This window comes from Aptenodytes patagonicus, chromosome 26 (assembly GCF_965638725.1).
Source record: "Aptenodytes patagonicus chromosome 26, bAptPat1.pri.cur, whole genome shotgun sequence".
NCBI lineage: Eukaryota > Metazoa > Chordata > Aves > Sphenisciformes > Spheniscidae > Aptenodytes > Aptenodytes patagonicus.
The window spans coordinates 1,641,440-1,666,256 of NC_134974.1; the positions used below are offsets into that span (position 1 = coordinate 1,641,440).

Sequence of the window (24,817 nt, forward strand, 5' to 3'; positions counted from 1 at the left end):
TGTGTTACATAACACTGGGGTGTTTTCCGGTAACATAGTATTAATATTTAAATAATAAATCTCTTTGTACCTGTAAATCTTTAATAAGTATTAATGAAGGCTTTGATACTCAAAATTTAGAGAAAGACCCAGAACATCTGACATGCCTGTTATTATCCTTCCCTTAAATGTGAGTGAACAGCAGTGTTTTGAGGTGAAGGTCACCAGGGAAGACCGGGATGTTGCTGCTTACCAGGTCACATTCACAGGGCTCAGTATTATTCACCGTCATTAACAGTATTAAGTTAAACACCTCACCAGCATTAAGAAGATGTCACATTAAACCATATTTAGCATTTGGGGGACTTCTCAGGAAAACTACAGTTCTTACCGAGATATGTACCTGTTTGTTTTATCTTGTTCCTTGTAATGAACCCCTGAGTCAATCATTTTCTGATCGAAGTGTAAACAATCACTAAGCAGATACTTTTGGATCCAATTAAATTTCCCTCACTTGGGCTGGCTCTCCAGAAGACTGAGTTTGTAAGTTTATTTCATATATGGTGCAAAGCCTGGAAATCATAGAATCATAGAATAGTTTGGGTTGGAAGGGACCACTAAAGGTCGTCTCGTCCAATCCCCCTGCCGTGGGCAGGGACATCTTCTACTAGATCAGGTCGCTCAGAGCCCCGTCCAGCCTGACCTGGAATGTTTCCCGGGATGGGGCATCCACCACCTCTCTGGGCAACCTGTGCTGGTGTCTCACCACCCTCAGCATAAAGAATGTCTTCCTTATATCTAGTCTGAATCTACCCCCCTTTAGTTTAAAGCCATTCCCCCTTGTCCTGTCGCAACAGGCCCTGCTAAAAAGTCTGCCGCCATCTTTTTTAGAAGCCCCCTTTAAGTACTGAGAGGCTGCAACAAGGTCTCCCCGAAGCCTTCTCTTCTCTAGGCTGAACAACCCCAACTCTCTCAGCCTTTCTTCACAGGAGAGGTGTTCCATCCCCCTGATCATTTTCGTGGCCCTCCTCTGGACCCGCTCCAACAGGTCCGTGTCTTTCTTATGCTGAGGGCTCCAGAGCTGGACAAAGTACTCCAGGTGGGGTCTCAAATTTCAAATATCATTATTTCTGCTTGAAAGCCTTTAGCTTCATTATTGATTGCTACCTGCTTTATAGTTCTCATAAAGTCTTGTCACAGGCTCCTTACCTTATTCAAAAATATTTCCACTGTTCTTACACCAAAAAGGACCCCAGTTTCCTTCTATGTAGACTTAGGAGGTGGCTGTTGAAGTTTGGTAAACGTAATTGATAGAGCATAGCAAGCAAGTAAATCGAATTTTCTATAGAATGACTTTCATGTGGCAGGTCACAGTATACACCTAAAACACCCATGCATATTTGATTGCAGCAAGGTACAGACCAGACTTGTCCTCTGATCCAAACACCTTTCTTGTACTTCTGCTTTTGAGCTGGAGATAATACAAACAAAATGATAAATAGAAATAATGCCAATATTCTGACCTAAAAATGCAATTTTGAAATAATAAAAAAAAAACCCCAAGAAATGCTTTCTAGGGATTATTATTTCTGCAAAAAAAATTGAAATTCTTTCTTCCTCAAAACAATCCAGAGTCATTACAGGCTTCATATACTGAAATTTGTCCATTCCTCCAAAACTGGGATTGTGAACGTCAATCAATTCTGCTCTCAATATTCTTCCTTCCCTTTCCTGTTATAACTCAGATTTCACCACATTAATTCTACAAATATAATTGACCCAGGAAGTCTGAACATGAAAGAAAACTGCAATGCAATGTCATGCTTTTGGAAGCCAAGAACTGACTAATAATCACAAACCAAGAAAAACAATTACATCAACTGAAGGAATGACGTGCATCAGAAAATTTGTTTTGTCATGAATATGAGTTTAAAGCACAGTAGGCTTGGTCAGATAAACATATAAAAGGGAGAGAAATTCAGGGCTCTCTACTCGCATCTCTGGACTTACATTCTCACTGAACTTGGTAAGTCAGACTTACTACGATGTCTTTATTGCTGTGTAGATGCTGTGTTTTTGCTATATTACTATACAGATGACAGTTATACTTTAAAAGCAAAGGCTGTGATTTCACAGCCATGCAAGTACAATTCATTTTTGTTAAAAATGGAATATTAAGATGCCCACATAAGCTTAGAAGATTGTCTCATCTGGCCATGCACTATGAGAAATTACCTTATTTTATGATATACTGAAGCATTTCAGGTTTCTTTATTTTGAAGCAGACAATGCATTACATTTTTTCAATTACTTCAAACAAAAAGCAAGTATATATTCAACTGGCAATTAAGGCATGGACACGGGTCCAAACAAACAAGCTGCTTTTTTCAGCAGAGGGCTGCTGACTTGCACAAAGGGAGGATTTCTTCCGTGGTATCTTGTCTCGACTGCAAAAACTGGCAGAATTGACTCCTGAACTAATGTTTGTTCACTTACGGTCTTTAGAGAAACAGCAGACACTGACACAGAGAACCTAATCCTAACAATATTCTCTCTAGAGTACTGTCTAAACCCAGACTGCCAATTCTAAGCAATGGCAACAAGAAAAGCAGCATAAAGTATTTTTATGGAGAAAAGAAGGGGGAAAACCAGAAAGGAGTGAGCTGGGCAAGAAGGAGCCGGGGTATAGCCTTGAATGGAGAAGTTTGGTTGGTTCCTGTGTTCGCTCTTCTCTCCTCTCCCTCTCTCCCATGCTTACACAGGGTTTCCTAGAAGCAGCAAGCTGCTGCTTGGTCTCTGGGGCAGACCTTATCTTCTTCTTTTCTGCTATGTTTCAGACTCGCCTCCCTCCATCACACCAAGATGACTTACTGCTTCCAGAACCAGTGTGAGGACACCTGCTACTATCCCTGCAACTACGGGACCGTGTACAACTACCGGCCCTGTGACTTGGGGAGGGACTGCGGCTACCGGGGCTACGGGTGTCTGTACCGTCAATTGGACAGCTACCCCTCATACAGCTCCCGCTGCTGCTACCCCTGCTGTACTTCCTACACCCGTAGATACAGCTATGGGAGCTGCTACCCCTGCTACCCCTGCTAAACTCCGCCATATAACGACCAGATAGGAAATGAAAGGCGAAAGAGTGATTTATGGCTCCTGTATGAATTTTACCTTTGCTAAGCTCCTGTGACAGCAACTGTGGTCAGGAATGGTCCTGAGTGCTTAGCATCTCTCTTCAATGTCTGCAGCTATTTCGAATAACCTGCTCTTAGGATCAACTCTTCCTTCATAGCCTTTGTTGGTGGATATACTCTGTATTTTGATGTGTAGCTTTGCAACAGGAGATGCAGACTGGAGCAGACGCCTCGTCTCGCCGTATGCTGCACTGACAGCTTCTGCTCTTCACCAAACACCACCATAGTCCCAAAAGCATCTGCTGTGAAACGTAGTAACTCTTTGTTTAAAGAACGTGTGAATCTCTGGATACTCCTATTCTGTACTACTACAAGCTGTAACTGCTGTATACAGTGCTTCTTACTCTCATTAAAAGATCCTGCATCGCAGTACTGCTTTCTGTTATATTTTTATGTTTTTTTCTTTTATATTTGACTTTACTAATTATTAACCTGACACATGGCAAAAAAAGAGGCACTAGCTTTTCAGATCTGCAATTTTAAGCATCCTGTAGAGTCTGAGGTGACTGAGGATGCATTGAACACTTCAGTTTCTGTCTCCTCCAAGACAATCCTGAAAACTCACATCTGCCATGTCTTAACTCTGCCCCTCTGCCACCAAAAATGCCAAAATACTGCTTATTTCCAAAATACTAGCTTAGAAATTTGAAGATTTAAGAAAATTAAATCAGTACTTGCTGACTACCTTCCAGCCCAAGTTATGCTACATTTGAGGATCTAAAATGCACTGAGACATAAAATGCCAGATTCCCTAAGCTTTCTGCAGCTCTGAAATAGATACCTGATACGAGAACACATGGAAGCTCACATTCACCTCTTCCCCATGTGTATCAAGGTTTAAATATTGCCAGTTCTCCACCAGAGATTACTTTGTGCAGTTGACGTCCTGTGTGTGAGCTGCGAGCTTAGTCCTTCCCATCACTGCCCTGGGCGGGCTGGCTTTCGGGCACGCATCCTGCACGTGTCTGCCAGCCCTCCCCATCAGGAAAAACTGTTTTACAAAGGAAGACGAGAAGCATGCAGATTCCAGGTAAGGCGAGGCTTCAAGGGGAAGCTGCTTCTTCCCCATAATTAACAGGAGAGCATGTGACAGGGAGGGAGAAGATTTGCTTAAAGTAAAAGTGACTGTCAGCTTGATGACAAAGGGATGAACCTACTGGGACGGTTCCCAGGCTGGAGCCATCTGAAGCCACAAGAAGACTGAGTTTCCAACAGGAAATGTTTCTCCTGCCAGTCTGCAGGAGCTTCAGCTTTCCAGCAAAGGCCGATCCACATGTAGGAGGCAGAATTATGGACTTTGGCGCTGACGTTTCGCTGGTGGGTAGACCATCAGGGAAGAGATCACTGTAGGGTTTCTTGCCTCATCCCATAAGTGCCAGGTGCGACCAACTCCCGGCAGAAGTGAGGTTCATGTGAATTTGCATCCACGTAAAAGCGGAGCATAGAAATGAAGCAGAACCTAGACACTTATTCAACAGGTTATTCAAGAGGTTGGCAGAGGAGACTGCAAAAGAGAAATCTGAGGAAAACAAGCCCGAGAGTGCCTGGGTGAGCTGCCAAAAACATCCATCAAAACCTGCTTTGAAAATTCACCATTCTCGTCTACAGTAACACACTGGGTACTTCTGGAAAATTATTTTGGGCAAATTACCTACTAACAAAGGCTTTTCACGTTCACTGTGCTGAATTGTTATATTAATTTTCTTTTACTGAAAATGTTCTCATCTGTTATAACAGTCTAAAAATGCAAATCAATGTTTCCCTCAACTGGTCGTGAAGTGCAAATTCAGCATCTGAAGATATTAATTTTTTATTTAAAAGTAGCTCTAGTTTATGCATAAATTTGTTTTAAAAGTTTAAGAGAAGTTATCAGTTGATACAGTATATCATAGACTTTCCTATTTCAGAGTAACACAAAGAAATTGGAAATGGTTTGTCTTTCAATTTGTACAGTCTGTTTTTTCACTTGCTCAAAATGTTCAGATTTAAATTTTGTATATAATGCAAAAGCAATAAAAATATTTAAACTTATACAAAATACCCTTCATTATTTCAAAAAAATGAAATTACCAGGTTTTTTCAATAAATATTGTCAGTCATAGCATGTTGTCAGAAGAAATGGGGAAAAGTGGATCACATCTCAAGAAATGATGGGGGGGTTTATGTACACACACAAACACACAAAAATATACCCTATTTGTATGTATTTAGAATTACATGTATTATTTCTGTATAATCTTATTACTGATGTGATAGGAGATGAAATAACTATGCACGTGATAAAATGAAAGTTAAAGAGAAAATAGAAACATCCATCCTGAGAAAAAATATCAACATTTTTCATTAACTTTTTCAGAAGTTCTTTTTAATACACACTTTTAAAATATTTCTCTTAGTTCTGATATAAACTTGTCGTAGTTTAACCCCAGTTGGCAATCAAGCACCACACAGCCGCTTGCTCACCCTCCCCCCACCTGGTGGGATCGGGGAGAGAATCGGAAGAGCAAAAGAAAGAAAACTCCTGGGTTGAGACATGAACAGTTTAATAAGTGAAATAAAATAAAATAAAATAATAATAAATCGTAATGGAAAGGAAAACAACAACAGAGAGAGAAGAACAAAACCCAGGAAAAACAAGTGATGCAACCGCTCACCACCTGCCAACCGACACCCAGCCAGTCCCCGAGCAGCGATCACTGCCCCCCAGCCAACTCCCCCCAGCTTATATACTGAGCATGACATCATATCATATGGAATATCCCTTTGGCCAGTTTGGGTCAGCTGTCCCGGCTCTGCTCCCTCCCAGCTCTTGTGCACCTCCTCGCTTGCAGAGTACGGGAAGCTGAAACGTCCTTGACTAACACTGCTTAGCACCAACTAAAACATCAGCATGTTATCACATTATTCTCAAGCTAAATCCAAAACACAGCACTATACCAGCTACTAGGACAAAAATTAACTCCATCCCAGCCAAAACCAGGACAAAACCCTACCACAGTACGGATAGAAAAATACATCAAATGAAGGAATAACGTAGGAAAAATCATTTGACAAATGAAGATGACAAAAGCAATTGAAATGTTATAGGGATTAACACGCTTAAACCTGCAATGTTCTCATGAGTCAGGGTTCTTAATTAAATGTCTTAATATATTTTCCTCTGTGAATTTGACTCCATCTTTCTATAACTAACAAGATTTTTTAGAAATTTTATTTCCAGTTACTGACTGAACATGGCTGTGTGTCTTGAAGTCTGTTTAGGGCACTTCCCTGTATTACTTTTGTTTGTAGGTACAGAAGTGCAGGCATTAGTGAATTCACACTTCCCAAGACCAATTTCTGATTTTCAATATTTGAGACATCAAAATATTCTATTAATTTTGAGCAGTTAGGTAACTTTGAAAAATCTCATGCACGTGTTTATCTTTCCAGGACAATTAATGGCCATTTCAGTGCTCCTCAGCTGTTCGTGAGGGACCTGGCCTCAACCACCATGCAACAGGCTGCTTGGTCACGCAGAAATTACGAACTTCTGACCTGCGCAAACAGCAACAAAACTAATTTTTTTTGCAAATGTCACAACTTTAATTAATATAATTGCTTTCCTCAATGTCAAGGATCATTAGTCTGTTCTCATCTCCACATGACAATGCAAAGGTTATGGGCTGCTTTTGTCTTAAAACTTTTTGGGTCATCCTCAGTTTTAATTACCAAATCAAGATTCCAGAATGGACAAGAGAATGACAGATACCCAGACTAGAGATGACGGAGAATCAAAATTCATATATTTGGAATATTTTTCACATATTAAACTTGTATGTAACCTGAATTATGTCAGTATTTCCTAGAGGGAAAAAAAAGTTCTGTACACTTACATATACCTAATATACATTTAAAAATAAAACCTAGTGCACCCTCTCTTCCTCACAGAACAAAAATTCTTACTGCTAGTAGGAGAGTAGCAGAGGAGGCAAAAATATTTTGTGCCACTTTTCTTTGCCTCCTACTTGTGCCTGTGAAACTGAGTTTTGTATTTGAGAAAAAATAGACATTTTCTCCTCCTCTTCTAAAATACTTTTATTTTATATCTTTAATATTTCCTTGCAGTCTGGTTCACTAATGAAAACCAGGAAATTTATAAAAGTTCAGCATTCATTTGAGTAACTATTACATACATATACGAAAAGGAGGGAGGAAAAACTAATCATATAGCCTATACCTCACCTTTGCACCTGCTCAAACCATTAAAAAATTCTTTCAGAGTATCACCAAAGCAAATGTAAATGAAGTTCTAGAACACTGACGTTAGCAGAATATTTAGAAGTTAAAATTATAAATATTATTTTACAGCAAATCTCATTGGTGCCGGTTTTCAACCTCACCTAACACCAGCTTCCCAAAGGAAGCAGAGCACAACACATAAAGTCAAGAGCCGCCTTTTTTTTTCCCCCCTCAACAAATACCTCCTTGTATGACCTTCGCTGCAGTGAGCCATTCCTCATTTGTATATTAAATGAGGATAATAACAGACATTCTAGAAGTGCTGAGCCTCATCAGAATTTATGGTATCAATGCTCTTCCAAAACAGTCATTAAAGACTTACTTTAGCAATGTTTGTATTATTTAAATATTAATGGTTTGTTACTGAAAGGTGCCTCAATGTTGTATAATAAACAACAGAATGGGGAAGGGAGCCCCTAGGCTAAGCAATGTTTCTCTTTAGTAAAACTAAGGCATTACAGTCGTCATCCTCACACGGTGCAGACTGGCAGAAATACAGCCGTATCTCACTGGATAACACTACCACGAAAAATCAGAGAAGTGATTTCTCCTTTCTTAGAAAAAATCCCTTCCGCAGTGGGCAACTTATAGCACTACACCAGCCTTTTTATTCTGCTAAAGCCCGTTGCAAAGCAAGGGACTTCCTAGGACACCTCGCTGCTAGCAGAGTCTCCAGCTACCCTCCCCAGCAAATGTTTTCCACCAGTTAGGAGCATGTGGTCTCCATCCTGCTGGCTTCCACGGCCTTCCTCAGACTGCTCTCCCCCTTTTCTTTACCGCAGTCCCTGTTGTCGACCAACAGGAAACCCAGATTTGTTCCGCACTACCAGATCCTGCAGCGATACTTGCCCCAGTATTATATATGCATATATGTATCTCATATATATATCATATAAATATATCTCATGTGTGTGGGATATCATAAGACATTGATTCGAGTAAGATTTTCTAAGAATTTCATCCAAAAAAGAGAGAGAAAAAACAAAAAAAACCCAGACCGTAAGTCTTAGACACATTGCTCAGATGCTCATTTAATTGATCCTGTGCCTTGGCCTGAACTTCTCGTAGTGCGTATGCCAAATTATAGACAGTAGAAGAACTTCAAGGAATCAATGGAACACTTGTTATTAATGGTGACGGAAATGAATCAAAATTGTTGGTAAAATGCCTAAGGACATCCTATAATGCCTCTTTCCTCCTCAGGTATTTTACGTCACCCCACAATGTGCAGTATCCACCTCCCTTGTATGGGATGTGGATGCCTCCCCTCCGGGGGCATAATGTAAAGAAACAAATATGGAGTCATAAGCTAGGCAGGCAGCGTAGCTGGAACTGTTCTTTCTATCCAGTTTCATTCCCAGTTGTCCTTTGGGTGAATTCACAGAAACCCATTTGTCCTGGAAAGTTTTAAGATGAAAGAATCCCACAGGGCGTAATCAGAATGCGCTACCAGAGGAATTCGAAAATTGTCCTAAATGTGGAGGAAAACAATTATAGCAATTGGACTGGTGATGTATTTCTGAAATTTGTTTTGTGACTAACAGGCAATGGAAGAACACGGAGAATTACACTGACTTCCACAGGTCTAAGAAACCATATAAAAGTGCTCACAAGCCCACACTCCTCACATCGCTCCTCTTGGTTTACTCTCCTCGGTGAACTTGGTAAGTTCAGATCCCATTCTCATAGAGATTCCTTTAACTTGGGAATAAGTCCTTTACTAGCATTCTCTCATTCTTAACAAGGGTAGAAGTATTTCATCCTGTATGCTTTTAATCTGTAGAGTAAAAAAAGTGGGGACATTGATGAACATTCAGATATCATTGGTAAGATGTGAAGCCTAGTAAGAAGTTTTGCTTTCACATAAGAGAAGGCAACAGCTCCACTTCTTCGGCTTTTTAAATGGAACAGAAATTTTCTTTCTTTACTTGGTGATACTTAACACTGAAATTTTGGTTCATGGGCAGAATTGTGTATTACACAAAGTGGAAATGGCTTTTTGATGGAAAGATGTTGCAATAATGAATATGGACAGGTCACATGAATTGCTTTAGTCTCTGAAGTCACTGGAGCAGCTCTGATCTGCAGCAATAGAGGATTTAAACCTTAGCTCTTCACCGCGCAGCAGAGTATTTTCAGTATCCTTGCTAGAACTGGCACTAACAAAGTACATGAACCAATGTTACACAGGAAAAGGAATAGTTTATATACCAGGATTAAAACAAGACAAGGAGGCTGACTTTAATGAAGTTGTCATGGTGTGTATGAGTGCTTCCGAAAACGTTGTGTGGGATTCAGGTCGGACATTAGGACACCTACACATGCATGTCCTGAGCCACAGACCAGCTGTCAGGATTGACCTCAGCTACCTGTGCTGGGAGCTTGGACACCAAACACTCACGAACGCATACATTTGGATATATAGCTGCAAGCTGAACCTCCTGTATCCACAGTCCAAAAATACAGGGTATTATGTTCACTTTTAAGAGGAGAGGTTAAAGAATAGAAACTGTGTCTCATGGTCGAATCTAACCAGAAGGGAGCACAGAAAGGGGCTGGATAAAATGAAAGCCAAAATCACATCCAAAGACTGAGGGATTTGTTCAATATTTCTTTCCAAATCAACCATACTCATGCCACCAAGCCATCATTGCTGCTGCTCCCTGCAAGCTGAGCCTACCCTTTACCTGCTGCTTTGTTTCAGGTTTGCCTGCCTCCCTCCACCACACCAAGATGTCTTGCTGCTACGGGTATCCATACTACAGCCTGTGCTGCTCACCCTGCTACAGGACTCCGTGCTGCTACCGGACCTACAGATGCTGCAACCCCTGCAACTACAGGAGTCTGTACGGCTACGGCTACGGTGGCTGCTGTAGCTACCGCAGCACACGCACAACCTGCTACTACTACCCTTCCTGCTGCAGTTACAGCTACAGGTGCTGCTACCCTTGCTGCTAAACCCAGTGGCAATATTCCTGCAACAAGAATCAACCCCGACCCGGCAAGCAAAGATGAATAGCTAATCTCAGAGGCAATGTTTACAGAAGCACTGAGCCCCTGTGACAGCAACTGAAGTTACTGAGAACAGGGAGCTTGGCTGCTCTCTAAAATTTCTTGGCATTTGTATTTTTGTTGTTCTTTCTGTCTGCTTCTTCCTGTGTTTCTCAACTATGAGTTCTCTCTTGATATTCTGCTGCATTTAAACCCCTTTACACCCCTTCAGCAACGGGAACAACGATCTGCAGTTCATTTGAAGCTTCTTACAGTTGCTGCAGTGGTGTTAAAGGACTTCTGCAAAATTAGCTTTTGTGTCATCTGCATTTTCAATAACTACTTCCAGTAAGGTGCTGCAGTACTGTGTAATGGAGAAGTATTACAGCTGTCTCTCCTTTGATCCGGACTTACAAGTACCTAAATGATGAACAACACAGACTCAGCAAAAAGGAATGTTCTGTATAGCATAGTGCAATGACTCATCTTCTGTAGCTCTTTCCAGTATCCCAAAACTATAATCTTTCTGTATCTGTGCCAACTCCTTTTCTTATTGCATTAAAATTTTTCTGCATGAAAAAAAAATTGGAGTTCCAGTCATCTTCTTTCCTCTGTCCCTAGTTTACATGAATATACTGAGCGCGGTGGCATCCTGAAGGGACTTTCTGTCCCTAGTGCTGGCAAAGCACTTCATACCCCACCACATTCAGAGCAGCTGGTCCCAACAAATATACTCTTTTCTTCAGTCCTACCCCTCAGAAATTCGAGAAATGCCACAATTTCTCCCTTTTCTTTACTTAATTGAAGCTTAAGAATTCCTTTACTTAATTACCAGATTTAAGGTTAGTATATTTCAGCATAATAGGGCTGTAGTCGTCTTTATAATAATGTTTTAAAATGGAAAAGAATTAGTCCCAGGCCTCTATAGAGAGTATATAAAAATGATCAAGTGAGCAGAATATTGTCCTATTCCTGGAAACCAAATTCAAATGTTCTTGGTTCCAGAGTCACCATTTCCTATCACATTCCAATTTAACAGACAAATTTCATTACCAGCCAGTGGATGAAGAAAAAATAAAAACCTATATTAAAAGCAATAGGAAAAGTGTCAAGGAGGAAGCGGTGGCTTTTCCTGTCTTGATGCTGGCCTTGAAAACTCAGAACACTGCCTTGGATCTTCCACACAGACACCAGGTAGAACAAAATCCATTTCTACAGGTGTGGTTACCATAATTCACTATATCCAGGGACTAAAAGCTAGAAGACAGAATGAAAAGTGGAAAAAAGAGAGGCAAATAGTCCTTAACAAAAAAAAAAAAAAAATAGAAGCGAAACAGTACTCAGTCTCCCCAGGGCATTTTGGTAGCTCTTGTCTGCCAGCTGCCCCTGGCCAGGGAAGCAGTGAGAAAGTATCATCATCTTCCTCCTCATACAGCCACAGCCTCTTGGTTGTAGAACCAAGAGGTTTTACAGCCTGTGCCCATAACATTCAGTGAGAGAAGAAAAAAAAAAAAAAGCCAGTAAAAATCAGTCATAACTCTGCTTCTTTCCAAAATGTGGGCTCTGAGTACGCTTCCCTGAACTGACAGACAAAAACGCCCCTCTGCCATGCCTCAGAGGTGCTGGCCACTGGCTATCCATTTTTCCTACCAAATTATTTACACTGCAAATGGCAAATTCCTCCCACTTCTCCATCAGGGAACACCTAATCTTTCAACCCTGATCTTTCCAGGTCCCTTCCAACCTGGGCTGTTTAATGATTCTATGATAATATATAAAACACAATCCTCTTTCAAAATTAAAAACCTGATGAGTCTACACATTTGCAGTTACCTATGACCTCTTCAATATCAGACCACAGCTAGTGATGGATCATGTCCTAATCACATCGCATTAGCCCAATAGCAGCACTGAAGTATTTTAAATGAACCATTTATGTGGAATACACCAAGCGACAGCCCGGAGTTTGTAGAAACATGCATAACCCAGAGATACAGCTGAAGTTTCTTGCAGCTACAAAAGTCCATGTTTCTCAGCTTGAGGAGGGCAAGTCTCTACAAGCAAATCCTTGAGCACACAAAGCTAATAACTTTGTCACCCAATCTGTGTGATGCTATACATTTCAAGATATTTAAGAAATGCAAGTGAAAAATAAAACCAGAAATGCAGTATTGATGCAGCATAATTTTTTAATATGACTGAAAGGCAGATATACTTTTAAAGGCATACAGAACTGAAAAACTACATTCCCGAAGACATATTACTCCCTGTCTACACCATTCATTCAAAGTTAATGTTTTGTACATCATTGCAACAAACATAAAAGCCAGTTTACAAAGAACTAGAGAATCAAGGAAAAGCAAGCTTTTGATCAAGAGGAGAGTTTGGGTGGCAAGAGAGCAAGCAGAAACAGAAGAGAATAAATTATCACAAGCACTTCAACAGCAGCACAGAGCACTCAAAGCCTCCGTGGAAGGTGGCTGCTGTCACCAGGACTCTGCACATCAGGGACCGCTGCTGCCAAGATTCGCCATCAATCCGTGCTTGCCAGGCCTGGGTTGATCTTCATTTCAGGGATGTTCGTTCCCGCTTGGTTTAGCAGGGGTAGCAGCTCCCATAGCCGAACCTTTGGCCATATCGTGAACCGAAGGGGTAGCCGTAGCGCCCAGAGTAAAAGCCTGGGTAGCCATAGCAGTCCCCAGAGCCATAGAAGCCCCTATAGCCGCCATACAGACCCCCATAGCCGTAGCAATCCCCAGAGCCATAAATGCCCCGGGAACCGTACAGACCGCCGCAGCCGTACCGGTCCCCAAAGCCATAGAGGCCCCGGTAGCCGTAGAGGCTCCCATAGCCCCGGTAGCCACAGGGGCTTCCGCAGTCATAGCCTCGGTAGCCATACAGGCTCCCCCCGTAGTTGCAGGGAAAATAGCAGTCATCCTCACACTGGCCTTGGTGGACAGTCATCTTTCTGCGATGGAGGCAAACCTGAAACACAGCAGCGGGGAGGAAAGCAAAAGTAAAACACTTCCAGTGGCAGTAACAGTCTCAGAGCCCAAAGACTTCTTCACTGGCCCCGTGAGACCAAGGACAGAAGCAAAATTATGACCAAATTCCTCAGCTCCTTATTACATCCCATTTCTAGCATTTTCTCATTTACCTACTGTTTTTAAACCATTTTGTTTCTTTTCTCGCTGACTGAGATTGGTGAAAGCACTGACTATGGAATATACCTGTTACAGATCAAAAACCTCCCTGCTGCTGTTTCAGGATTTTTCTTTGAGAATATTGTTAGGAGTTAACAATCCTAAATTTTTTTTAGGATATCAGACTTCATAGAGCTCTACATTCCCAAATCCTTCAAGAAAGTCTTCAAGAAAGCTTAAAGTGTCTGACGTTTGCCATGATAGCACACTTCAGCTTTTGGGTCCATTGCTCCAAGTCCCATTTCAGTAACTCACACCAATTTGGGATTGGCATCTGGAAACGCTGACAGCACACGCAAGAAACTACAGAGCATTAGCACACACAAGAACATCTGCTGTCTTGCCAAACAGACCTGAAGACCTCCCTTAAAATAAAACAGAAGATTTATGGAAGAACCCACTGAGGGCCGTGGTAGGGAAACCCTTCTCTAACTCTGCTGGAGGCAGCTCTGCAGACCTAATAGCCAATGATCCTTATCAGGTAACCAGATACTCCAGTTACCAACAGGACCAGGCAAGTTTCAGCCCCAGCTTTAAAATTTGAACCCGCCAGTTCCTGCGATGCAGTAAACACAGGTACAAGGTACAGAGAAATCCTAAATTTCAGAGAAGCCGCAATCCTAACATAAATTATTAAACCAAAAGTTCTAATCCTTATAAAGAGAATAAATGGAGAAAAGGCTTACCGAGTTCACCGGGAGGAGGAAGGCAAGAGAGCTGGTGAGGAACCTAGAGCTCTGAGCCCTTTTTATACTGTTTCTCTGCCCGCCTGGCTTATCTAAGACGCGCTGTGTATTCAAAAGATTTGTATCCTTATTGGTTGGAAAACAAATTTGCCTGTACACGTCATATCTTCAATTAATATAATTTTCTTCATTGTTTGGGATTATTAGTGTGTTCCCAGCCTCCCATATGCCACATATATTACATGTTTCTTTCATCTTGAAATCTTCCGGGCCAACTACATTCCTGATACCATTTTATTGTCTTCACTGTCAAAACTGAAGTTTATTTTCATATAATATAAAAGCATTTATAAGTTCCCAAAGCCATTGGGGAAGAGAGAAATTTTCAGTAAAAAAGGAAAACCTTCCCACATGTTTGAAAATATCTGTTGTTCACCAGAAGCTCTGATGCACCACGGCACAGGCTTCCTGTTTAAAGGAAATGTAAACTTATATTTAAGTATTTTATATTAAACTCCGTAGCACGTTCAGGAACAGGACCAGCACAAACTACAAATAAATCTTAATTGCATTCCTCCACAGTGTTCACGGTGAATAAAAGTCATGCTGCTGCATGACCAGAAAGAATGTTTTCTACAGAAATACGACTACGGCATTGTCTGCAGTTTAGTTCACTAGAGGGCTTGACTGCGAGTTCAGCAGAACAAAGTGGAGAATACAAGTATGAACTTGGTCTGGAAAATAATAAATGATAAGGATTTTGTAAGAAGTACTAAATGCTATTTTCAAGGAGCCATGTTAATATTTTCTTCACAAAGAATCCACCACACGTATCAAATATAGTACAATAGTGAGGAATGCTGGAGTTTACAGCAGAACTCCTTGTATGACCTTCACCTAATTTCTGGCATTAATTTGAATATAAAATAAGGGTAATAATGAGCAAGCAGGACGTTGAGGCTTCCTCAGAATTTTGAATACCAAAGCACTTCATAAACAGTCATTAATGTTTTCAATTTGCAAAGTGTTGCAGTATTTAAATATTAATAGTTTGTCACCGAAAGACACCCCCAGATTTAATGATATGGTCACTTACAAGGCACATCAAGGTCTCTTGTTTCTAAGTCCTAGTAAGGTGATGCATTATATGTTTTATGAAAGTCAAAAACGATTAAAAAACTCTTCTAAAATAGGAAGAAATATTTGGGAACATTCATAAGGCAGCTGAAAAATTTCTTCAAAATCACTGTTGTAGAACCTGAGACAAAAAAATCAAAGCTGCTGGCAAGAGATCCCCACCGATATCGCTGGGCAGTATGCACAGATCACGATGACGCTGAATGGAAGCGCTACTACACTTCAGCACACCAAAAACAAGCCTACTCCTTTCCTCCCCTACGCGTTGCAGCATAGATGCAAAAGCCAAGCAAATGGCGTACCTACAAGCAGATTGCGCAACCAATAATGGTCTAAAACATCTCCCAAAATTATTCCTATCCATTCAACTACAAAGAATTCCATGCAATTTTACTAGAAATGTGCTGAGCCCATTTCTTCTTGTTTTAAGATGAAAGAAATTCTACAGGTATTACATGTGTGTCATAACACCAAACTTTGAAAATATGAAAATCGCTGACTCCAATTGCGTCAGTTGAAGGAATAACGCACGCAAGAAGATATGTTGTATAACTAACACCCAAGTTTAAGAACGTATATATATGGACCTACAACTCCGAAATTTTATTTACTTCTCTCGAGCTACTCCCCTTGGTGAACCAGGTAAGTCAATACTGACTCTACTCTCTTTCTGATATACCTATATTTGCATGTATATATGTCAATGTTTGTCTGTATAAATATTTGTGTGTGCGCATGTGGACATATATATAAAAAAGGCACTCGTGTACATATATATGACATATGTAATGTGCGTCTATATATATGTACAAATGTTCTGTAAGCAATTTTTTGTCATTTTGGAGCCGATCGCGAACATAAAATTCGCAACATCAAGGAATTCCTTCACTGAAAAGTTTTTGCTCTTCCCGTGCTTATTTAATGGTAGGCTTTAAAGCACTGAAAATTTGAAGTTTACTGCCACAATTCTGAAGTCAGAAGTAATTTCCAGTTCCAGATTATTTCCATTAGGTGTTGGGAATTCAAATCCCTATATAAAAACTTTATGAAACATTTACTACTTTAAGTAGACATCTTGGAAGGAAATTCCTCCATTTCATTGCATTCTTTCAGTTCATCCCATGTTGAGTGGCACGCAGCACTACGGGAGATAAGGGGATGCATGTGACAGGCTGTTGGTCTCATCTGAATAAGCATCAGTATCTGAACTGGCATATTTTTCTTTAATTTATTCAAATTTCTCCAACTTCTGGGGTGGGAAAGCTCAGTTCTCACTTGGTAAAAACCATGTTCTCTATGTATAGTCAGCCATTTTCAAAAGTTGAGGGGAAAAAAATAGAAAAGTTGTTTGGGATTCAGGAGATTAGAAAAATAAATGAGATCGTTAAAAGGATGAAAAAGACTTGCAGGGAGGGAGCGAGTTGCATTTCCTCAGCTCTGTCCAAGCTTTGAGCCTTTCCTTCTGCTGTCAGCAGCCCATAAACTCACCTCGCTTCTGGGTGTTTGTTTCAGGTTTACCTGCATCAACGAATGATGACTTTCTACAGGGACCTCTGTGATGATAGGGGCTACTCACTATTTGGCTGCGAAGACCTCTATGGTTTTGGGGGCCTGAATGGCTACCGATTTGGGAGCCCATATGGCTACTACCAGGACCAGTACCGATATTGGAACCCCTATGGCTACAGAAGCTTTGGGAACCTGTATGGGAAGAGAGGCTTGATTGGTTATGGGGGCTGGTATGGAGACTTGTCTGGATTTGGGTACGGCTACCCCTTCTTTTCTCATTTTGGCAACAGATGGAACTATTGAAACTGCTATCCATGCTGAACCAGCAGAAATAGCAACCAAGAAATGAAATGCAGGACACGGATTCATGGCTAAGGTTATGGTGCTGAGAAATGCCAACACCCGTGCCTCTGGCTGAGTTCAGTGGGGCATGTAGGTGCCAGGCTGCGTAAGACTACCCCATACGTAACCCTCTCTAATATCTCCTGTTTCTTCAACTATTACTGTAAAGGGCAACTTGAATTACAGCAAGTACTGGTGTATGTTTACAGCATGTTGATGGAGTAAAGCAAGACTTTCAGGTGTGAGTAAAGTGCCTTTTAAGTTAATTCACAGCCACTTTGTATTGCCATAGTAATAGGAGTTTCTGCAACCACCATGAACAAGTCCACTTTACTCAGCTATGAACTTCACTAAAGGTGACATCTAGTAGAGAAGTTCCTGTTATATATCCATGATTTACAAACAACACTGTGAGCAAGAAACATCGGGACTGTCGAACTCCACCGTTTCCACAAAAAGAGAGCATCATCCAGCAACAGACACACTCTGCTAGCTGAAGACCCTTTTGTAAAACTGCAAACTTATTCTGTTACTTGCTGTTTCTCATTTTCATTAAAATTACTCTGCTTAATAGCATCAGATGTCCAGTCTTCTCCTTTTGTCTGTGCTCATATGCCACTGTAAAGGGACCAGCAGCACTGCCACTCTAACCATACAATAAGAGGAAGGTCTAGACTCCAGATGTTAGAGAGTATCACCACATCTCCATCAGAAATGCTCCAGCCCCAACTCATTTCCCAGAGTAGGAAGAATTTCTGCCTTATTTTAACTAACCTGTGACCCCGGGTTTACACAAATACTTCTCCAGAAAAGGGCATCACCTGACTGTCTGTATTACCAAACACACACTCCTGGAGCAAACTGGGTTTTGTGCTTGAAAAATAACTTTCAAAAGCAAGAGATTGAGTGGAAGTCTCATGGTCTGCCAAGGAAAGATAGCAAGGACACTCAAGGTTAAAGACACCTAAGAGAAAAGACCAAAGGCAACCAAGCCATGACCATCTGCTGGAGACATCACCTCCTTTGCAAACTGAACAGCCAGGTTATTCTGGGAGTTCCTGTCAGCCTCCACCATGTCACCATAGGAGATTGAGTAGTTTTGATTTAGATTTATAATATTAAAGATTATAATCTGGCATGGAACAAGGTGGTTCAACAAGCATAGCCTAGACAAAACTGCATGGATCCCATGCAAGCCTAGTTATACATCAAAGACATCACCAGGAGTCAAAAATCTCATTGCAGAAGTGACTGCGAGGGGGCACCTCTGGGCTGATTTTCAAGAGATACCCTACATGGCTACCCCTTCTCTTCTCATGGTGGCCACCTGCACAAGCATTTCTGCATTCCTCACCTGACAGAGCAAAGCGGAGGAAAGGGTCAAGAAAATAACTAGCCAAGCAGATCAGAGAAGCACTTCCATAGGCAAAAAAACAGCAATAATTAGCAGAATAGTCCCCGACCTGTAAATACTACTCCTCCAGTCCAAAGTCCATTTCTTTACATCCATGTCATTGTTTTCCCTTAAACCATTTGACCTTGAACTGGACCATAGCAGACGATGAGCCCCACAGATCCATTTCCTTGTCTGGGAAGGAGCAGCCACAGCCAAGAGATGGGCCTGGTCTGCTGCCTCATTGCTCAGAGCTCACCTCTCTGTGCCCTAGTTTGAGCAAGACAGAGCCCAATCAGGATGCCCCAGGAAGAGGGTAAGGGCATCAACCTCCACCCTAGCCTCCTAGCAGGGCATGTCAGCAGTAAATCGGTACAAGCCTTTGAAACTGGCAAACCTATTAAGACATCTTTTGTAATCCTTCTGCTAGCTGCTGTCAGCAGCAAAAAGGGCTGGGTTCCCCAGGGAAAACATTAAGAAATGGTAGAGTCTCCCACCACAATAAATTCAGCTTCTCTCCCTTGGATGTCCTCTGGCACACAAGGCTTTTCCCACCTGCACGTACAGTTATACAGAGATGCACAGGAAGAGAGACAGAATAAAACACAGAAAGCCAAAGATTTGGGTGAAACTCTCAGCCTGCCCAGGGTCCTTTGGCTCCAACTTAACATCAGGTCCCTGTCCACGTTTGCCAACGCAGCAGTATCTGTGATGTTTCTTCCCTTCACCGCATCCCACTCAGTTCATTACCAGAGGCACTATCACTTCCGACAGCGGGTACAATCACCACCCGATGCCTGGGGAACATGGCGCACAGGCTGCAATTACCTGCCAACTCCAGCCTTCCCAGACTTGTCACCTGCCTCCACCTCCCTGCCTCAGCACTGCTTGGGCACCACCCCGCTTCCCCTTTTTTGCTTTGAATACGCGCCACTGCTGTAGTTGCGACTCCAGCTCTGCGCACAGCGCTGGGGGTACCCCAATGCACCTCACTGCTGCCTCCCAGCTAAGCAACCTCAGCCCTCCCTTGCTCTCAACCTGCTCCAGGGAGCCAGGGCATAGCCAGGACCTCCTGCCCTGCTACAGGTCAGCCTTATGCAAACACTGGAGCCCAACCACCAACACAAGGAGGGAAACCAGTTTCTCACCCCAGGTGCCCCTGCCACAGGGCGCTCAGCCTTTAGTTACCAAACAGGGACTGGATCATTTTATTACCTATTCATTCAAGAACATCCGGGTGATTCAAGAAGTTCCAAAATAATTGCAGAATTAGGGCCCAGACCATTCTTTGGCACCCCAAGCATCAGTCAATAACACTGATGCTCATTTCCCATGGATCCATCCTAACATCTCAGGAAGCTCCGAGTTTCTCATACACCTGTTCAGTGGCATGTGAAGAGCATTTTCCCTGTTTCATGGGGTTTTGTGCCCTAAGGCTTAAGAAAAGTTGGATGATTAGAGGAACTTTGTGCCTGCCTATGAGATATTATCATAATAGGTGACAGATGCCTAATTTAGCTAACAGAAAACTAACTCCTGTAATTTCCTTTAAACTTCTGAATGCCAGTCTGAAGCAGGATGTATTTACTGCATGCATGTGGGGAATTACCCATTTAAATGCACCCTGTGAACAACCCACACGAGGCATGCTGCAGGACATGCCTCCAGCACGAAGATCCACTGCAAGAGCGAGAATCACTTTTAAAGATTAAACTTATCCCAGATGAGAAACTGGGCTCCTGACTATTGCACAAACCAGACTAGAACATTTTTCAAAATATTTCTTAAAGAGTGTAACCTTTTAAGAGAAGGGAAAATGGACCATGGTATAGAGAAAATAGCCTTACTGGAAGCAACAAGAGAAACAAGAAGCATTTCAAAATTCACCATATTTAGATGAATATTCTCATCCCATAATGCAATAATGAACCTAAGAGATTAATAAATGCTTCTACTGTCTTAAAAAGACATTGGTAGCTTCTTAGTAAGATACTTGACATTTTTAGTCCTCAGAGCATTTCCCATGAGTAGCTTTTATATCCAAATGAATAAAAGGTGTATTATAAGTAGTTCCATAGAAATCCACTGGCAAAATTTCCTGATTTTACTGACACTTGCTGTTTTGTGGTAACTGCAAGTCTCAACCCATTACATGGAAAGTGCAACTTGAGAGGCCTCAATAATAAACTGCAGTTTATTTCCAAATACACCATTAGCATAACAATAAAGATTTCCATCTGGCTTTTGAGGTTTGGGGGATTTCTCTTTTGTAGGGAAGGATTTATGCGGTTGTTAAGAATCTGGTTTAATCACCTCGTCTAAGGCTCACTAAGAGTCAATTACACACTATTACAATGTCTGGTCAACTTTGTTTTCCTTACACTTAAGAATAATAATAATGTCACTCCAAAGAGTTACAACTAAGAAATAATCCAGCATTCTCATGTCAGCTTGCAATACTGAATTATACTGTTCCTATAACAAAGTATTAATACGCTACATAACATTTCAAACACATACAGCAGCATGGAAAGCTTGTGAAGTGTTTATTATCAATATATTCCTGAAGAAATTCAAAATTCAATGAATGAACATCACCATCCATTTTCACATGCACAGGTTACATTGTTGTAAAACATTAAGCAGAGCAGTAAAGCCAGAAATTTAATTTTTACACTCAAAAATTGCTGCTCTTACATAACACTTGGCTTCAGATTCTTCTTAGTAATACCAACTCTCCATGCACCTCTGCTCTGATGCATTGTATCACTGCTTAGATGGAGAGGTTGAGCCTGAGGACGCCAAGTAACAGGCAACACACTGTGCCAGAAAAGCCAATATTGAGGAAAGAGCTCCACAGAGCTGAGCAAGACCAGGAACAATGAAAGCAAAGACATGGGCAGCAGTTTCATGAAGGGACAGATACAGCACAGAGGTTGCTGTGGAAAGGAGATGCTTACACAACCCATTGCCAAATCTCTCAAGAATATCATTGTCCTGAAGCAGACTAAGATCAGCTTGGTGCAGCAGGACAAAGGCAACACACAGACATGCACACACAGAGGCCAATAACACGTTGCAATGTCATGTTTAATGAGAAAGAAACAGATCATACAGAGGCAGGATTATATAGTACAGATTACAAGTTGCCCACAACCTGTGGTTTGATGCAAGATGATTCATGTAATAACTGATGTTGTTTCCCTATTGCGGCTCTACATTGATACTCAGCCCTGATCATAGCAAGACACTGAGCACAGAAAGAGCATAGGCTAGTTGACTCCACAACCCTTTTTTATGCATCAGTAGCCACAGAAAGAGCCTACAAAGGGACCTAAAATGGATGTCATAGCAGACACCTTTACATTGCCACAACGATACCTACAGGCCCCCAAGGAATTGGCAATATAGCCCCATAGCATCAAGAACAGAGCACCTAGAAAGATAGGAAGGCATTAGAAAAAGAAAATCAGGAAGGGTAACCTGAGGAGGATATAAATGGATTTTTCAGAAGGTCTGAGCATCTACAGATGCATTTAATGGCAGCCCCAAATGCTCAACCCTTCCTAAATGCTGTGCCCTGGAGCTCAGCTGCATATCTCCATCCTGCTTGTCATCTCCTGGACATTCTTCTTTCAACAGCAGCTCTCTCTAAGTTTAGCATGGTCTACAGCTTCCAATAGGGTATCCCCGTCCCCATCTGGCACCACCATAAACATATGAGCCCCCAGGAGCATGGGCACCACTAAAGCCCGTTCCAACTTCAGGGGCTCCTGCAGATCCCACGACGCTCTGCTGCGGGAAAGTGCTGAGGATCGGTCCAGGGAAGGTCACAACCACCGGCGGAGGGTAGATCACCACCCTGGAGTCAGGACACTGCCGAACACAGGGCTCATTGCAGCTGTCAGCAATGGGCTGTGGCACAGCCACCCCACACGGGGAGGCACTGCCATCAGTGCACGGGCTTAAAGAGTGCACCATTTTTCAGGGATGGTTAATCTGAAGTGCAAGGGAAGAGTATAAAAATAAGGCACAAATTCTTATAAGTTTCACAATCAAACATTATAATAAAAGACTACCAACAGGCTAGAGGAAGAGGCAGAATTTTCATAGCTCAGTTCCTAGAAGACACCTGTAAATCTTGTATTGAACACAATAACATCTGGAAATGAGTTTTCATGGAAAATTAATTGGAGCTAATCATCCAGATCTGCATTTACCAGATCCAATAGCTAAACAATTATAAATTTATTAATTTACATCAAGAAAACTTCAGCTGGATATCAGAATATTTGCACATGATTCACCCTGACTTAAAACTACAAACAAAGGCTTTGTTAGAAAGCGGAATTCAGATGAAACTTACCTACTTCACAAGAGAAATAAGACAAGAGAAAGGGTCATACAAGATCTGATGTTGACCACTTTTATACTCACCCTTAGACCGCCCAAAGCATGAATCACCTATGTGCATAACAACCTAATCAATTACTAAACACATTTCTTTAAAGACTTTATTAATGAATGCCAATTGTTTTAAATAAATCACTCTTTGTAATTATTAGTTTGTCCTTCTACTCTGTATGACCTGTACTTTATTGCCTTCCAGTCTCTGCTATTTCAAAACTTTATATAGAGGAGATACTCTGCTTCTGCACGTTGGAGAAAGACAAAATGTTTATATGGTTCATGCTTGATGTCCTCCATGAATGGACTTGTTGCTGGGCAAGTGGTAAACAGCCATTTGCTTGGAAGAAAAGGTACTTGACTCAGCCCAGGAACAGTTGCAAAGCTGAGGGATAACCCGTGTTCTTGACCTAAGGGTAGCCAGGTTCATGGCTTTGTGATAAAATTAGGCTAATACAAAGTCTGGTCAAAGCTCTGGCACACTGCAGAAATCCTGAATTTTATAGAGTTATATATCCAAATAAGTCAGTACAGCTCTTCCAATTAGACACCAAGCATGCGTTTCTTTAAACATGCAAGCTTTACCAATAAAAAAGGAAAAAAGGGTAAGGCCACATTTTATATGAAATTAAATGTCCCATACTGTGAAGCTATAAATCATGACCTGATTAGGGGAATGGCAAAAAGGCAATAAATAGGGCGTAGCTTAGGCAAGACCTTGTTAGACATCTTTTCCAGTGAGTCGTCTCTTCAATAAAAGGGCACCTAAAGCCATTATAATAACACACTTTGCACATATAGAACAAGTGGAAGATGCCTTTTGGAATCCCAATTGCTGATGAATTGCAACTGCCAGTGTGGGGTTATTGCCCATGTTAAACAGCAGCACGAGGAGGCGGCTTTCTGACACTCAGCAGTAGTCAGCAACAGATGCCAAGGATGGCAATGGCGTGTGCCATACAGACACTCCCACCAGGCCACGGGGGTAGCAACTTGTCCGTTCTGATTTACACTTCATTTTACTTAAAAACAAAGATATTTTTGCTACTTCTGTAGTAATAGAGGGGACTTGTTTGGCCTGTTCCATTATAGTAAACCTCACCTCAAAGCCTTCTCCCTTTCTCCCAGCAGCAGCATGTTCTTGCAAGGAAAAGCCTTCCTTTGGTGGAGTTAGAGGTGGATGTGGTAACTCTACAGAACAAAGTCCCTCCTTTTCAAGGAATCTCAGGAAAACGTCTTGTATGTCATCAGATTGGCAGGAAAATGACTTTGAAGGGCAGGACTAGCCCTCGTTGCATTATATGCTACTGGGGAGTAGAAACCTCAATCAAGATTTCCACAACACTGGGAAATGGCTGGGATGCTTTCCTACTTTAATTGCATACTGAGATTTATGATCATAGTATCATAATGTTTGAGGATGACATAAGATATTTGTAATTCCTTTGGAAAATTGGCTCTGCCTTTTCTGTAATTGAAGATAACCACGAGAATTACAACACAGGTCTTTATCTCAGCTTAGATTGGGTAGCAATGTATCCCTAAAGTAATTCCTCAAAGACATTGGAATTAAATATCTAATTATTATTTTCAAGTTAGCCAACTGAAGATAAAATTAAATATTAAGTCTTATTTTAGAAATGTATTAATAATTCTGTCTTGAAAAGTCAAGATCTTCAATCCAATGTGAGG

General features: G+C 41.5%; 1 protein-coding gene across 1 annotated transcript; it reads right to left on the reverse strand.

Moving 5' to 3' along the window:
- Positions 1-12,619: 12,619 nt before the first annotated feature.
- Positions 12,620-14,379, reverse strand: LOC143171039 (uncharacterized). The gene is made up of 2 exons (XM_076359785.1): positions 14,338-14,379; positions 12,620-13,433 (listed from the first exon to the last, which is right to left on the reverse strand). The coding sequence occupies exon 2, from the start codon at positions 13,410-13,412 to the stop codon at positions 13,044-13,046; it is 369 nt and encodes a 122-aa protein (XP_076215900.1). The 5' UTR covers positions 13,413-13,433; positions 14,338-14,379; the 3' UTR covers positions 12,620-13,043.
- Between the last annotated feature and the right edge of the window lie 10,438 nt (positions 14,380-24,817).

What these genes read in the sequence shown, in the direction of transcription:
- LOC143171039 (XM_076359785.1), bottom strand. Translation starts at nt 13,412, where the DNA reads ATGACTGTCCACCAAGGCCAGTGTGAGGATGACTGCTATTTTCCCTGC.